The following is a 17,541-nucleotide window of genomic DNA, read 5'->3' as shown; positions in this document are numbered from 1 at the left end:
TTGGCTGAGGAGGCTCATTCTGTCATTCAATAGGAATTATTTCGACTCAACAAGAATGACAAGGACGACATTTCTGCATTTGAGTTGCTTTCTGTGGATGGAGAAAGACAAGATCCACATAAGTGGAAAAATGTGAAAACACCCCATGTGCTGCAAGTGGATATATAGGCAAAGTGATTTGAAAAAACACAGGGAACATTGAGAAAATGAAGATGTTTGCTTGTTTGTTTGTTTAAGGGTCTCACTCTGTTGCCCAGGCTGGAGTGCAGTGGTGCAATCTTGGCTCACTGCAATCTCCACCTCCTGGGGTCAAGCGATTCTCCCAGCTCAGCCTCCTGAGTAGCTGGGACTACAGAGAAAGTGTATTTGGTAAAGGAAACCCAGCAAGAGGTGAGTGTTTTGTTTTCAAATGATGTCAAATTTAACTTGATGGGAAATTATGAGTAGTTAATTGAAAAATTTCCCAAAGACCTAAAATTCTTGGCCTTCATTAAATATTCAAAGAATTTTAAAATGTGTCCCAATTTTAGGACTCCCAATTAGCAAAGCTTATGGTAAGAAACTCATCCTGATGACAGAGCAATTGGGGACAGAAAGGTCGGGCCTCCTTGACTCCACATGGTCCCTGAGAGAGAGGGAGTGATGGCTCTATCGTAGAGCTGGGCCTTCAGGGTGGCAGAGTTGAAAGCAGGTGTATGTTGAGCACACCCCAGGGCTTGCCTGGACCTGGCAATTTGGAAGTGGTATGGCTTCCTTGGGAGAGGTGGAAGTAAATTGTTCCAATGCAGCATAAAGGCTCAGAAACATATGAGGGGTATCCACAAAGTGGTACCCAGCCCTGGCTCAGACCACTATCAGTGATACCACCTCTGCAGATGAGTGAGGCACTGGGATACTGCACTTCATTAATAGGTACAAGTCCATACTCTGTTTAATAGCCCTCTTTATTGTGACTCTGGTGGCCACTAGAAAGTTTTTACATAAGATTGCAGAGTAAGGAAACCCTCCTGCTACCAGGAGGTGACCCAGCCATTACTTCTCAAGCCCTTTGGGCATTTAGGTAAAGAAGAAATTGTCCCAAGGAGTGAGGCTGGAAAGAGTCAGAGGCCTGATGAAAAAGGGTGTGTCCACCATGCTACGGTGTCTCCACTTTACTTGTAAGCAGTGTAGAACCACAGAGGCAGGGCGCCATCAGATCAGATTAGACCAGATGTCAAATCCTTCTGAACTTTTTACTCCTTTCTGTGAAGTGGCTTAATAACTAAAACAGGCCTACTAAAAAACAAAAGGGTACCCACTTTGCATGGGCCTCCATAAAATAAAAGGAGTTTCCTTCTCTCTCTGAGTAATGCTGTGGCCTGCAATGGGCAAAGACAAAGTCCCAGGGCTGAGGGGAGATGTGCAGCTTGGAGAGGAGAGGAGAGGAGAGGATCATTCTGTGGTTGGGGAGACAGGAACTGGGGCAAACATGGTCACAAAGGCATTAGCAGACTGGGTCAGCTGGAATGCAGCTGCAAAACTCTTCCCTGTCTGTGCGGTTCAGATGCCTTCATGTCCAAACTTCACAATCCTCTGGGACCCCAGGAACCTGCGTGGGCACTGGAGGGAGCATGTGCTTAGTACTGGCTTGTAATTGACTGACGAAGTGAACGAATGAATGAATGAATGAATGAACACAGGATGGCTTCTAGAAAAAAAAAGACCAGGGCAAGGACAGAGGGTGTGAAGATCCTGCAAAGGCCTTTAAGATGTTAAGAGCCCAGTGCTGGGTGGTGGCTGAGGGAGTGGAGAAGAGGCAGGAGTTTTAAGAGCTATTTTGATGGGACTCGGGAATACTGACTGCCAGTGAGGACTGAGGGAAACAAATAGGTCAAAAATGACTTGAAGCCTCTGGCCTTGGCAACTGGACACTGGAGTTTAGGGAAGGTAAGAGGAGAGCAGGCTTTTGAGAGAGGATAACAAATTTGATTTTGATCACATGAAGCACTTTGTTTATTAGAGCATTGTTTTAACTCCCTTATAACCACGATGATCCATATTTATTACAAAAGCAATAATATCAAAGAATGCTTTAAAATGCAATTAGATTTGTTTAATATAGATAAACTGTGAGTAATGAGATTGTTTTCATCATAATATAGGTGTCACACATTTCTCCTGGTAACTAAAAAAGATAAATGGGCAGATAAAACGTAACAGTAGAATAACCTAGAATAGTAAATTTTATTACTGGAAGTTTCTCCCTAGCGATGGACAAACTCAACCACATTTAACACATAAGGAAACCAGGGACAAGAGAGGCTGGCATTCTTCACTCTACAAATACTTAGGGCACTGACCATGTGCCAGGCACTTGCTTGGTGCTAGGGATATAAAAGTAAACATACAAGGTACCCGTACCCAAGGAGCTCACAGCCAAGATAATGGATGACAATGTCCTGAAAGCAGAAATTATCACACAGCTTAATAATTATTGTGAGAAATGCATGCTCAAGATGCAAGGTGCGACTCATCCAGGCTTGGGAGCAGCTCTTGTGAATGAGCTGACATGGACGGAGATGCAGAAGTCAGACAGACAGGTTATGAAGCAGCGTTCTAGGAAGGCCAAAGCGAGGGCAAGCCCAGTGCATTTAATGACCAAAGGAGTGAGAGTACAAGGGAACTCTAGTCCTGGGTTTAGGAGACAATAGTCTACTGATCCCCAGTTCAGTGCTATTTTAGAATAGTGCCTGTGTATTGACAAGTCTGTGAAGATTCAGCACATACATCAATACTCTTGCATAGAAAAAAAAAGAAGCTTACATGGCTCGCGCTTTACCAGTGTAGACATTAGGATTCTCTAAACTGTCTTGCTTAAAATGTTTCTTTAGAGGAATAATTGCTTCCTATTTTAGCTTTTCATTTCCTTCCAAATGTTTATATCAATTGGGTCATGCCATACAATTCTTCAGTCAGGAAGGGATTTAAGGTATCATTTTTTTGGCAACCAAGGGAGTGCAGGGGCAGGGTGGAGTAGGGCTCAGTGGGAGCAATGCCCACCCTGGTGCAGCAATAAACGGGGCATTCTCTGCAGGGAACTTAAGAATTAATAATAAAATTGACCAAAATCCCTCTGCTTTTTATTATCACCACCAATTCTGAATAACGTCAACAATAAATACTTGCTGCCAAGACAAACTTCTCTTACTGACCCCTCCCTGTTTGCATGGCACTGCATTGTGTATATAGCTGTGCATGCAGAAAACCAGCCCTGAACAGGCATTAGAAATACCCAAAGTGTCCATATTAGCCACAGTTAGCTCATATGGCCACACCCTCGCCATTCAATTTTCTTCTGTTAACATAGCTTGAGCAGTCAAAATCAGACATATCAAAACCCCATATCAATGTGCATCTTCCTGAAATTATATTTCTCTCCAATTAGCATTCTCATCTTGACTAGTCTCTATCTATCTCCAGCTGGGACCACAGGGGGCTGACAACCGATGCTGCCACTTCCCTATGCGCAGGTTCACCAGGAGCAGTCTTCGCTCATCTTCTCCAGTTGGGCTATCTGGCACGTGCTTGGAGGGGTAAACACCGAGGGGTCTTTAATACCCAGCTGGATGTCAAAAAACCGCGTGGACAATATCACACTGTAGTTTTTGGTAAAGGTTTCCTGGACAGGATAGCAATCTTTGACTGTATAGATGCCAATCCAGGTTTCATCTATAAGAGGAAAAAAGTTGACTTTTGAATAAAGAAGACAGGCAAGAAGTTCATATTTTTTCTTGTGATGGCAAAAGGTACATAACATAAAATTAATCATTTTACCATTTTTAAGTGTTTGGTGACCTTGAGTACATTCACATTTGTTGAACAACCATCAGCACTATCCATCTCCAGAACTTTTTTTCATCTTCCCAAACTGAAACTCTGTCTCCATCAAACACTAACTTCCCATTCCTCTTCTCCCAGCTCTTGAAACCCACCATTCAATTTTCTGTCTCTATGAATTTGACGATTCTACATGCCTCATGTAAGTGGGATTGTTCTGTATTTATCATTGTCTGCCTGCATTGTTTCTCTTAACATTATGTCCTCAAGGTTTTAGCATGTGCTGGTGTTTCCTTTCTTTTTAAGGCTGAATAATATTCTGTTGTATGAATATACCACATTTTGTTTATCCATTTATCTGTTGATGAACATTTGGGTTTCCACCTTTTGGCAATTGTGAATAATGCTGCTGTGAACATGGGTGTACAAATATCTGTTTGAGTCTCTGCATTCAATTATTTGGGATATAGATATATATACATATGGAGTTGCTGGGTCATATGGCAGTTTTATCCTTCAATTTTTGAGAAATCACCATACTGTGTTCCACAGCATGAATGCCTGTGTGGTTAAAGCTGTCTTGGGATAGGCGTATATCAGCAGCAGGGGAGAGAATGGCTTCACATAAAAGCAGGCTGGTTTGCACACTCATCATGATGGGAGTAGATCTGAACCCTGCAACTGTAGGAAGTGGGGGAAAGAAAAGAAGGCACCTGATTCAAATGTCTGCCTTAGGCAGATGCCTTCCATATCACAGACCTCCGGGTGACCATAAAATGTCAAAATCAAGGCTAAGTTCACAGGAGTCAAAGTGGCAGAGAGGTGCAGGTGGCACTAGAAGGCTGAGGTGTTTCAAATATGAAGCTTAGATCCCATTGCCATGTAGTGAACAAAGTAACGTGCAGACCTAAGTGGAGGCTTTAAAAAAATTTTGATTAAGCGGATGTTTCCCTAAAAACTACCTTCCTTAAAGAACTTAAACCTTCTTTCCCATCACGCATCCTGAATACAATGCTTAGATCCTTTGAACGCTTACAGGATCTAGCTGACTTTCTGTCCGACCACTCCTGGACCATGATCTGCTCCTGGGGACCCCCGATGGAGTACTGGTCTTCAAAGGTGGAGTTCTGAGGAATGTCAAGAGGGTCCCAGGGCTCTGTCAGGGTCATCTTCGAGCACTGCTTGGTGGCTTGCTCAATCTGAAACATCACTCCATCCTTATACAGCAAAATATATTCAAATAATCTGAAACACAGATGGAAAGAAATAGTTTGGGACTTCATGTTACAATCATCTTGCGTTTTAACAGCACAACACCTTTGATAGATACTACTTTTGGAATAGAAAGAAATTGCTTGCTTGGCAATCACTTAACATTTATAAACACTAGACACATGAAACAACCTGTATATGAAATAATTAGAATTCAGAGGTCAGGCTGAGTATGATGGCTCATCCCTGTAATCCCAGCATTTTGGGAGGCCGAGGAGGGAGTCTGATTTGAGCCCAGGAGTTTGAGACTGGCCTGGGCAACATAGTGAGACCCCTGTCTCTAGAAAAAAAATTTTAAAAATTAGCCAGACATGGCAGCGCACAGCTGTAGTCCCAGCCACTTGGGAGGTTGAGGTAAGAGGATCACTTGAGCCTGGGAGGTCAAAGCTGCAGTGAGCCATGATCATGCCACAGCACTACATATACCCTGGGTGAGATCCTGTCCACCATCAAAAAAAAAAGAAAAAAAAAAAAGAGGTCAAAAGTGTATATTCGCTGGACAAATTTTGACCAAGGACCTAGTGTATGCCAGACCCTGTGCTTAGCATACAAACATGGTGAAGATGTGGCCCTGGCTGAACAGCTGGTTTGTGAACTTTTGTTTACCCACAGGGACACAGAAGGACTTGACTCTTGTTTGGTGCAGTTTCTCTTGCAGCACTCAGTCAAGGAATTATGGGGGTATACTGAATGTAGAAAAAGAACGCACTGAGGACTGGATGGACCGAGTGCCTGTGCCTCACTGCCTCCACTGCCGAGCAGTCATGAGTAAGGGGCTTGGATGCACATAGCTGATCCAGCACGGGCGCAGCCCACATACCCTGCAGGGGCTGAGATGAGCAAGGACAAAAGCCGAGGTGACCCCAGAGCAAATGACTCCCTCAGCTGAATTTCTCTCCATGCTCTCAGCCTCTTCCCATGACTACCTGCTCAACCTTCCTGGGGAGTGACAGGGAGATATTCAGAGGCTGAGCCCAGGAGTCACCAGCCATGCTGTTTCGGCATCAGTCTTGTATCTTTCTTTTTTTTTTTTTTTTTTTTTTTTTGAGACTGAGTCTCGCTCTGCCGCCCAGGCTGGAGTGCAGTGGCCAGATCTCGGCTCACTGCAAGCTCCACATCCCGGGTTCACGCCATTCTCTTGCCTCAGCCTCCCGAGTATCTGGGACTACAGGCCTACAGGCGCCCGCCACCTCGCCTGGCTAGTTTTTTGTATTTTTTAGTAGAGACGGGGTTTCACCGTGTCAGCCAGGATGGTCTCGATCTCCTGACCTCATGATCCGCCCGTCTCGGCCTCCCAAAGTGCTGGGATTACAGGCTTGAGCCACCGCGCCCGGCCCAGTCTTGTATCTTTCTTAAAGCTGAGCCATCTTGGTGTTGGGGGAAGCCTGCTATGTTTCTATGCATTTCACTGTCAATCCAAATCTGAGGCCACAGCTGCTGGTCAAGCAAAGTGTGTCTTGTAGCCATGACCTCAGAAAGTGAAAGCTGCAACACTTGAGGGCTGAAAAGCCTAGGGAGGTGACTTTTCATCAGCAAATAAAAATCCTCTACAAATTATCTGTGGCTTATGAGACCCAATGCACTAGAGGAGGCTTCAGGGAGGACGTGTGCTCTCCATCCCAAGCCTCAGCTTAAAAATTGTTTTCTTCAGAAAAAAATATTATAAAGGGTTACTGTCTTTATAGTCAAAACACAGTCATGCATCACTTCATGATAAGCTTATGTTCTGAGAAATGTATCATTAGGTCATTTCATCATTGCACAAACATCATAGAGTGCAGTTACACAAACCTGGATGGTACAGCCTACTACACACCAAGGCTACGCGGTATGGCCTACTGCTCCCAGGGTCCAAACCTGTACTGCATGCGACTGCACTAAATACTGGAGGCAACTGAAACACAATGGTAAGGATTTGTGTATCTAAACATAGAAAAGGTGCAGTAAAATTATGGGATAAAAGATAAAAAATGGTACTCATGTATAGGGTACTTGCCATGAATGGAGTTTACAGGACTGGAAGTTGCTCTGGGTAGGTGAGTGAGTGAGTGAGTAGTGAGAGAATGTGAAGGCCTAGGACGTTACTATATACTACTGTATGTTTTATAAACATTGTACACTTAGGTTACACTAAATTTATAAAAAATATTTTCTTTTCTTCAATAATACATTAATTTTAGCTTCCTGTAACTTTTTAACTTTATATATATATATTTTTAACTCTTTGACTCTTTTGTAGTAAGACAGCTTAAAACACACATTGCACAGCTATACAAAAATATTTTCTTTCTTTACGTCCTTATTCAATATGCTTTTTTCTATTTTAAAATTTACTTTATTTTTTTAAAAAACTTTTGTGTTAAAAATTACAACACAAACACAGATATTAGCCAGGCCTACACAAGCTCAGGATCATCAGTATCACCCTCTTTCACTCCCACACCTTGTCCCACTGGAAGGCCTTCAGGGCCAGTAACATGCATGGAGTTGTCACCTCCTGTGATAACAATGTTTTCTTCTGGATACTCCTGAAGGACCTGCCTGAGGCAGTTTCACAGTTATCTTTTATGTAAGTGAGAGCACATTCTAAAGTAATGATAAAAGTATAATATAGTAATTATATTCATGTGGCCAAAAACCATACGAAAAAAAGCTCAACATCACTGATCATTAGAGAAATGCACATCAAAACCACAAAAAGATACCATCTCATGCCAGTCAGAATGACTATTACTAAAAAATCAAAAAACAACAGATGCTGGCGAGGTTGTGGAGAAAAAGGAACACTTTTACACTGTTGATGGGAGTATAAATTAATTCAACCATTGTGGAAGACAGTGTGGCAATTCCTCAAAGACCTAGAATCAGAAATACCATCAACCCAGCAATCCCATTACTGTGTATATACCCCAAGGAATATATATCATTCTATTCTAAAGATATATACATGCCTATGTTCATCGCAGCACTATTCACAATAGCAAAAGACATGGAATCAACCTAAATGCCATCAATGATAGACTGAAAATGTGGATAAAGAAAATGTGGTACATATACACCATGGAATACTATGCAGCCATAAAAAGGAACAAGATCATGTCCTTTGTAGGCACATAGGTGGAGTTGGAAGCCATTATCCTCAGCAAATTAATGCAGAAACAGAAAAGCAAATACCACATATTCTCACTTATAAGTGGGAGCTGAATGATGAGAACAAATGGACACATGAGGGGAGCAACACACCTTGGGCTTGTTGGTAGAGCCTGGGGGAGTGAGAGCATCAATAATAGCTAATGGATGCTGGGCTCAGTACCCTAGGTGATGGGATGATCTGTGCATCAAAACACCATGGCACACGTTCACTTGCGTAACAAATCTGCACATCCTGCACATGTACCCCTGACTTACAGTAAAAGTTGAAGGAAAAAAAAAGCATAATATAGTAATTACTTATATGTTAGAATTGTATACAACTGGCAGCACAGTAGGTTTGTTTACACCACCATCACCCCAGACACGTGAGTAATGCATTGCGCTACCACATACTATGGCTATGAGGTCGCTAGGCAATAGAATTTTTCAGCTCCATTGTAATCTCATGGGACCACCATTGTATATGTGATCCTTCATTGACTGACACGTCATTATGAAGCACATCAATGTATTATTAGTAGCCGTATGCTTCAGATTTCTATGAGATAGTATGGAAATATAAACATGACATCATTTTACACATTTATATGTATCTTGCTTATTTCAGAAAAGATTTGAAATGGCTTATGAGGGTAAAAATAACCCAGATACATACCTTTAGAAGTGAGAATGAATATAGAAAGAAATATAAGTGTGCATTTTATGAGATATTGCTCAAAAATGGAGCTAATTTTTTATAATATGCATGCAGGGTCAACATAACACTGTTAGCCCTTTGAAAAAGTTTGGAGTTGTATTGTCACTGTTTTCTCATAACCAGCTAAATCGCTGGCACAACAGAGCCTAAGCACTGGCTGAAGAAACACAGCAACATTAACCCAACTCTTAGAGCATTGTTCATTTGTAAATGTGGGAATTGTTGTACATACACAAATCCTGTTCTGTGATACTTTTAATGACAAGTGGGCCACCCAAAATTGTCTTCATTGTTCTCCTCACCACCAGCAGTATCTTGTGCTTTCCCCAGTGCTAGGCATCTGGGCTAGAAAGGCATTCCTAGCGTTTGCTGATATCCCTATTGTGTGCTTCTCAGACTGCAATGATTGTTCCCTGGAGAGTATGTAGCCATGTGCAGGAGAGGGGCTTTCCTTCTTGAGATCATCGCCAAATCCACAGGATCACAGAAGTGTCATTAACATAGTTTGACTGTGTCCCCACCCAAATCTCATCTTGAATTGTAGCTCCAATAATTCTCATGTGTCATGGGTGGGACCTGGGGGGAGGTAACTGAATCATGGGACCGGGTCTTTCCCATGCTTTTCTCCTGGTAGTGAATAAGTCTCACAAGGTCTGATGGTTTTATAAATGGGAATTCCCCTGCATAAGCTCTGTCTTGCCTGCCACCATGTAAGAAGTCCCTTTGCTCTTCCTTCATCTTCTGCCACTGTGAATCCATCAAACCTCTTTCCTTTATAAATTACCCAGTCTCAGGTATGTCTTTATTAGCAGCAGGAGAACAGACTAATACAGTCATCCTGGCCTCATATTTGTCATACATGTCATTCTAGCCTCATATTTGCCTCCCTCACCAGTGTTTACTAGACAGAAATGAGACAATGAGATTCTTTCCTCTCGACCTGTGTCATTGTGACCGAGGTCTAATAGCCTCTTGTGTGACTGAACATATCACATGTAAACTTAGAAGCTGAGGGAGGCTATTTTCCAAAATGCAAATGGAATAGGATTAAAGAATGAAGCAGAGAGAAGCACTAGCAAACTGGGATTCCAACAGTTGTTCATTTCCTGGATGCCCTTTTTTCCTGAGATGCTTGGAGCGCCCCCACTTACAGAGTTACAATAAGCTTCCTTTGTTCTAATAAACTTTCCTTCCTTTTTTGGCTTGCAGTTTTTTATGCTACTCAGTTCTATCATTTCTTTTTTCTTTTTTCTTTTTTTTTTTTTTTGAGACGGAGTCTTGTTGTGTCACCCAGGCTAGAGTGCAGTGGCGCGATCTCGGCTCACTGCAAGCTCCGCCTCGCAGGTTCACGCCATTCTCCCGCCTCGGCCTCCGAGTAGCTGGGACTACAGGCGCCCACCACCACGCCCGGCTAGTTTTTTGTATTTTTAGTAGAGACGGGGTTTCACCATGTTAGCCAGGATGGTCTCGATCTCCTGACCTCGTGATCCACCCGCCTCGGCCTCCCAGAGTGCTGGGATTACAGGCTTGAGCCACCGCGCCCGGCAGTCCTATCATTTCTGATAGAGTCAAGGACTCCAGCACTCCATGGAGAACCCCAGGGAGCAGCTGCCAGCACAGCTGTGCTGGGAAAGGCCTGGCATGGCCCTGTGTGCCACCAAGGGCCACAGATGCCTGGTCAGTCACCTGCAACAGAAGGGCAGGGGACAGCAGGGAGGGAATATCACAGCTTCACTGTTTCCCTGAGGCCAGCTCTGCCCACATACAGAAGGAAAATTTAATTTTAAAATGAAAATTCTAGACCCGGAACAATCACTACAAAATGTTAATGTTTGTTAAATCTGGGTGGTCTGAACACAAGTGTTCGTTTTGGTATTCTCTGTACTTTTCTATGTTTTCAAAATATTTACTTTTTAAAAAAGTAGACATCATCTGATATTGAGGTTATGTTGACTGTACCTTAAGTTAAACTGAAAATAATAAATTAATGGAAAACAAAATAGAACTATATAATTCATTTGTTTTCAAAATCCCATGTGGATATAAATGCTAGTACTGCTTTATGATAAATTTTAGAAAACATTTTAAGGATACTGTAATGGCGTGTATGTTTATGTGAACATATTAACAGTTAGGACATAAGTCTCTCCATCACAAATAGAATACAGGGCCTGTGGCCTGACAGGGACCAAAGGTCAAAATGCAGAGATCAGCCACGGTTGAGATGAGTAATCAGAGTGGGGATGCTGTACGGGAATAACCCGTGGACCCAAGGGATTAACAGACTTTGAGAGGAACTGGATTCCTGGAGGCGAGATCAAAGCCTGGCTCTGTCACAGAGGCAATTGTGAGATGAGAGGCACCAACGCCCCCGCTGGGGCACAGTCAAGCAAGGTGAGACAGGGAGGCAGACCAGCCCAGGTCAACAACAGCAGGCAAACTTCGCCTCCCTCCTGGCCAGGCACCAAGCAAAGCACAGTTCACTGGGAGGGGCAGGCGAGTTCCCACAAAGGCCCTGCTGCTGCTGAGCCTCAGCTGTGAGCAAGGTCAGGTTGGCTAGGCCCCGCCAAAGGGTCAGAAGGCCAAGCTCTCCACGGCAACCACAACACACAGGACGGGCCAGCAGCCTGTTTTGCTTCTCACCATATGGGACAAAGGATTTTTGCTGCTTTTAATAAAATTCTCAGGTTACACTGACAATTTCCATTGTTTCCTGCAAATCCATTTCCCTAAAAGTAGGCTCTTGCATCACCATGTTTTCTGAAACACTAAAAATCTGGGGAAGTTTTCTTGCTTTTGAAAATAGTTTTTTTTTTTAGTAAAATGGATTCATGATCAATATAAAAAAATGAAAACAATCTAGGGATGGAAAGGAAAGCAAAAATTGCCCAGAAACTCTGATTTGCAGAAATAACAACTCTGTACATGTGTCTGGACATATATTCTTCTAAATATATCTTTATGTACATCTTAATTTTTATATCTAATTTTTTATGTTTTAATTGTGGCAAGATGCACATGACAAAAATGTACCATCTTAGCCATTTTTAAGTGTACAGTTCAGTAATGTTAAATATATTCACATTGTGGTACATCAGTCTCCAGAACTCTTGCAAAATTGAAACTCTATATCCATTAAACAATAATAACCCATTCCTCCCTCTCCCCAACTCCTGGCAACCACCATTCTATGAGCTTGGCTACTCTACATAGCTCATGTAAGTGGAATCACACAATATTTGTTCTTTTCAGTTAATATAATATCTTCAGAGTTTATCTGCACTGGAGCATGTGTTGGCATTTCCTTCCTTTTTAAGGCAGAATAACATCCCACTGTATGTATACACCATATTTCATTTATCCATTCGTCCACTGATGGATTCCTAGGTGTTTCCTAATTTGGGCTACTGTGAAAAATGCTGCTATAAACATAGGTGTACAAACACTGCATCGATTTTTCAATATGTACTCTACTCATTTTACGCAAATGAGTACCTATTTATTTGTTTTCTAACCATGCATTTTAAATTCAACAATTTGCCCTTGTTAATCTTTTAAGTGAAAAGATAAATCTAATTTTTATCATAAAATATTTTAAATATGCAGAACAGTTGAAGAACTAGTATAATGACCACTTTTATGTCTGCCTCCTAGGCTCAACAATCCTCCATATTTTACTGTATTTTTTCTATTTTTCTAAGTATTTGCTTAAAACAAGAGCTTCTGCCACATGGTCCCAATAGGATTGTATCTTAGAAATAAAAATTCATTCCCTGATATCTGCTGCATATTCAAGTGGTGCCCCAAATACATCTTAAAGTTGGTTTTTCAAATCAGAGTCCAATTAAAGTTCAAGCATTATATTTGGTTATGTCTCTATCAAAAATCTGGAGCAGTACTCCTACCTTTTTATTTTCCAACATGACATTGACTCTTTGAAGAGTTCAGGTTTGCAGATATTCCACATTGTGGTTTTTTTTGGCAGTTTCCTCACGGTGTCATTTAAATTGCTCTTTGAGCTTTTGCCATTCTTATGAAATGGATATGAAGTCTAAAGGCTCTTTTTTATTTGAGTTCCAAGATATTTGTAAACAACATGTCATTGGTGAGGTTGTACACTTCAGACTTTATCATATCTGAAGACAGGTGATGTACCTTCCCACGATTAATGCTGCTAACTTTGATCACCAAGTTATATGGTAACTCCAGATATCTGTTATAAAAGTGTTTCCTTTTGCAATTGGCAAGTAATTGATGAGTGATACTTTGTGATGTTGGAAATGTTGTATTACCCAATGGTTATCACCTAATGGTTTTAGGTAAAACCATTTCCTGAATAAATTATTTCACTGGGAGTTGGGATCATAGTACCAATTGTATAGTAAATGACATCCATCTATCTTAATCTACTGAGTACCACACTGGACTCGTGGATTTATTATTTATTCAATGTAGGACAAACAATTAAAGTCATTATTCCTTTTGATGCTAAAATTTGCCCAAGTTTGGTCAGAGGGAGCTCCTTCAAGTTGGTATATGTATCTTCTGACATAATCCTATTGGTCTCTGAGTGCTTCCTGATGTTCTATGACACAAGGTGGCACAGGCTAACCTTGAACTTTCCCTGCCCCAGATCTGAAATCAAGCATTTCTCTAAAAAACTCTAGTTACCCTTAGTGGGGAAACAACTTAGAAACTGACATCAGGGCACTAGATGTGCTCATTGCCATTGAGACGTCATTGCTTTGAACGCTTTTCGGTAGTCAGAGTTTCCAATTAAAAAAAAAAAAACTCATGAATTAATATAGATATTTTCCATTTAAATTAACATTACAGGTTTTCCCCCTATTTTTTGTATTTATATATATTTTCTCTTAAAATCAAAATCATGCTTCCTGAAAACATTGACAAAAACATTTATTTGCTTTATTCTATAATTTTGAAATAATAATAACTTCAAAACTATTATAAATAATAAAATTACCGAGTGAAGTTTAAGATTTCATTGTAGTTCTTCTTATCCTTAGAATATAATTCCCTAGTATTGAGAGTCAGTATTGTGTCAAAAATTTACTTAGAATAAGCCTATTCTCTGTGTGGTTATGTTTCCAGATTGATAGATCATTAGGTTCCTTTCTTTTAGTTTGTTCCCAGTTCAGGGACTTCACACTTTTCCTCTCTGACTTTATTATTTAAATATGTAAAAATTTTCATATTTCAAAACTCAAAATGACAGAAAATGGTACATTGAGGCAAGTTCCTCTTCCATCCCTATCTCCTCTTCCCCATTCCTCATGCTCCTTATAGATAACACTTTTCAGCTGCTTCCATTTTGTTTTTCCTGCATGTCTGTCAAAAAATAAGCAAATGCATATGTGAATTATTATTTTCTCCTCTTCTTTACAGAAAGAGTAGCATGCTATATAGACTTTTTTGCATCTTGCTTTCTCCATTCCCCACTAATGCCTAGAGACTATCCTCATTTTTTATGGCCATATAAATTTACTGTGAGCTAATATCATTATTTATTTAGCCAGTCTTCTACCAATAAACATTGAGTTGTTTCTATTCCTTTGATATTAACAAAAATAATGACCTTGCGTTGTGCTGTTTTCGAGTTGTATGTTTAGGGTAAATTATTAGATGTGGAATTACCAGGTCAAAAGGTAAAAGTATTTGTGGTTTTGTTAAATATTACCAGATTTCTCTCCACAGGGTTGTACTATTTTGCATTCCTATCAGCATTATATTATAGTGCCTTTTTTCTTTATAGTCCTGCCAACAGAGCATGTCGTCAAACTTAAATTTGTGCTAATCTGAGGAGTAAGAAATGGTATTTGACTACTAGGTTTTTGTTAAGAACATTTTTAGTAAGTATAACATCTATAAGAGGGGTCTTTAAAAAGTTCACGGAAAAAGTGTATTATGAAAAAACTATGTATGGATTCCAACTTTTTTCACCAAAATAAACTCACAACACTTGTTATAACATGCCTAAACAGGATCTAGTTTGAGGCACTAAGAAGGATAAGACATCAGTCTGGATAGAGCTCCTATCAGAGCAACATGCATTCTGCTAAAATGAAGCAAGAACAAATATTAAATTTATTTTGAGGCTCAAGTGGCAGAACGGTGAAATCACTGATGTTTTACAAAAAGTTTATGTGACATTGCTCCAAAGAAGCAGTTACAAATAAATAACTCATTTCACAAAGGTAGGACTCAGTATTAAGATTAAGATTTAAGATTTAAGCCCATAGTGGCAGTTCATCCACATCAATTTGTGAGGAAAAAAAAATCTTAGGCCAGGTGTGGTAGCTCACGCCTGTAATCCCAGCACTTTGGGAGGCCAAGGTGGACAGATCACAAGGTCAGGAGATTGAGACCATCCTGGGTAACATGGTGAAACCCCCTGTCTACTAAAAATGCAAAAAAATTAGCCGGGCATGGTGGTGGGCCCCTGTAGTCCCAGCTACTTAGGAGGCTGAGGCAGGAGAATGGCATGAGCCCAGGAGGCGGAGCTTGCAGCGAGCCAAGATCCCACCACTGCACTCCAGCCTGGGCAACAGACCAAGACTCCATCTCAAAAAAAAAAAAAAAAAAAAAATGTTGATCATGCCCTAATTGTACAGGAGAAAATTATACAGGACAATTGTACAGGACAATTAACAGGAGAAACAATAGCCAGCACCACAGACACCTCAATTAGTTCAGCTTATACAATTCTGAATGAAAAATTTGAGTTGAGCAAACTTTTCACTCCCAAGGGTGCTAAAACAATTGTGGCCCAATCAGATGCAGACAAGAGCAGACCCTTCAGTGGAAATTTTATACAAGTGGTCAAGATCCTGAAGGATTTCTTCTACGAATTGTAACATGAGCTGAAATGTGGCTTTACCAGCACAATCCTGAAGACAAAGCAAAGTCGAAGCTATGGCTATCAAGTGGTAGAAGTGGTCCAGTCAAAGCAAAAGTAAGCTGGACAAGAGCAAAAGTCATGGTAAGTTTCTCTGGATGCTCAAGGCATTTTGCATGTTCACCTTCTGAAAAGCTAAAGAATGATAACATCTTCTTATTATGAGAGTGTTTTGAGAAAATTAGCCAAAGCTTTAGCAGAAAAATGCCCAGGGAAGCTTCACCAGAGCTTCTCCACCATATCAATGTTTCTGCTCATTCCTCTCATCAAACAAGGACAATTCCATGAGATTTTTTATGGGAAATCATTAATCATCCACTTGACAGTCCTGATTTGGCTCCTTCTGACTTCTTGTTTCCTAATCTTTAAAAATATTTAAAGAGGCTGGGTGCGGTGGATCATGCCTGTAATCCCAGCACTTTGGGAGGCTGAGGTGGACAGATCATAAGGTCAGGAGATCAAGACCATCCTGGCTAACATGGTGAAATCCCTTCTCCACTAAAAATACAAAAATTAGCCAGGCATGGTGGCAGGCACCTGTAGTCCCGCTACTCGGGAGGCTGAGGCAAGAGAATGGCATGAACCTGGGAGGCAGAACTTACAGTGAGCTGAGATCATGCCACTGCGTTCCAGGCTGAGTGATAGAGCAAGACTCTGTCTCAAAAAAAAAAAAAAATATATATATATATATATGTATTATATATATATAATTTTTCTTCAGTTAATATGTAAAAAAGACTGCATTGACATGGTTAAATTCCCAGGACCTCACTTTGTTAAGGATGGACTAAATGGCAGGTATTATCACTTACAAAGGTGTATTAAAGTTGATGGGGCTTGTGTCAAGAAATAAGTTTATTTTTTTATTTGTATGTTTTAATTCTCTTTTCCTATGAACTTGTAAAAGTCCCCTTGTACAACAGGTTGCATAGATTTCAGGTGTGGAGCTTGAGAAATTTTTATGTGAACAATCTGAGTATCTCCAGCCCAGATCAAAGATAAGGCACCTCAGAAGCCTCCATTGTGCCCTCTCAGTCACTAACTTTTCAAAGAGCAGTGTAATTTTAATTCACCTCCTTTCATTATAGTTGGTGGAGTGTTCATATGTTAAGCATCATCTGATTTTATTTTTCCATGAACTGACTGTTCATTTCTCTGCACATCAGGATTTTTTCTCTTCTCTATTTTCTATAGATCATTAATTAATTAGCCTTTTGTACTTAATATAAATTGCCCCTATTTTCCCCTGCCATTTGTTGGTTTTATTTAAATTTTTTCTACAATGCAAAGGATTTTTCATTTTTAAAAGGCAAATTCCTTTTATTGTTTCTGGGTTTTGTCATATTTTTAAAAAGTTTCCTACTCTCAGATTATAAAGGAATGCATCAAGTTTTCTATCATAACTGTGTGGTTTTGTTTTGTTTGTTAGATCTTTAATCGGGTTTGCAGTTTATTTTTACGTATGGTGTGAGATGTGGATTCAGTTTTATCTTTTCTCAGTTGTTCCAACACCACATTGATTAGTAAGTCCATTTTTCCCCAGCGACTTGAGATGCCACCCTTATCATATACCTAATTTCCAGATGTATGTGGATCTATTTCAAGACTCTATTTTATTCCACTGAATAGACTATTTACACACCAATGTCACACTTTTTAATTACAGAGACTTACTAGTGTGTTTCAA

The 17,541-nt window shown here is 40.5% G+C and overlaps 1 protein-coding gene across 1 annotated transcript in view; it reads right to left on the bottom strand.

The window, feature by feature from the left end:
• Window positions 1-2,067: 2,067 nt before the first annotated feature.
• The window catches only part of LOC105497775 (ependymin related 1), a 32,571-nt gene continuing 17,097 nt past the window's right edge, over window positions 2,068-17,541 (bottom strand). Inside the window, 2 exon segments of the mRNA XM_011769119.3 lie at window positions 2,068-3,708; window positions 4,853-5,061. Coding sequence (XP_011767421.3) covers window positions 3,512-3,708; window positions 4,853-5,061 — 406 coding nt within the window. The 3' untranslated portion in view covers window positions 2,068-3,511.

Source organism: Macaca nemestrina, chromosome 4 (genome assembly GCF_043159975.1).
Source record: "Macaca nemestrina isolate mMacNem1 chromosome 4, mMacNem.hap1, whole genome shotgun sequence".
Lineage (NCBI taxonomy): Eukaryota > Metazoa > Chordata > Mammalia > Primates > Cercopithecidae > Macaca > Macaca nemestrina.
Note: the sequence above shows the minus strand (reverse complement) of the source record. Positions and strands in the feature narration are given on the sequence as shown.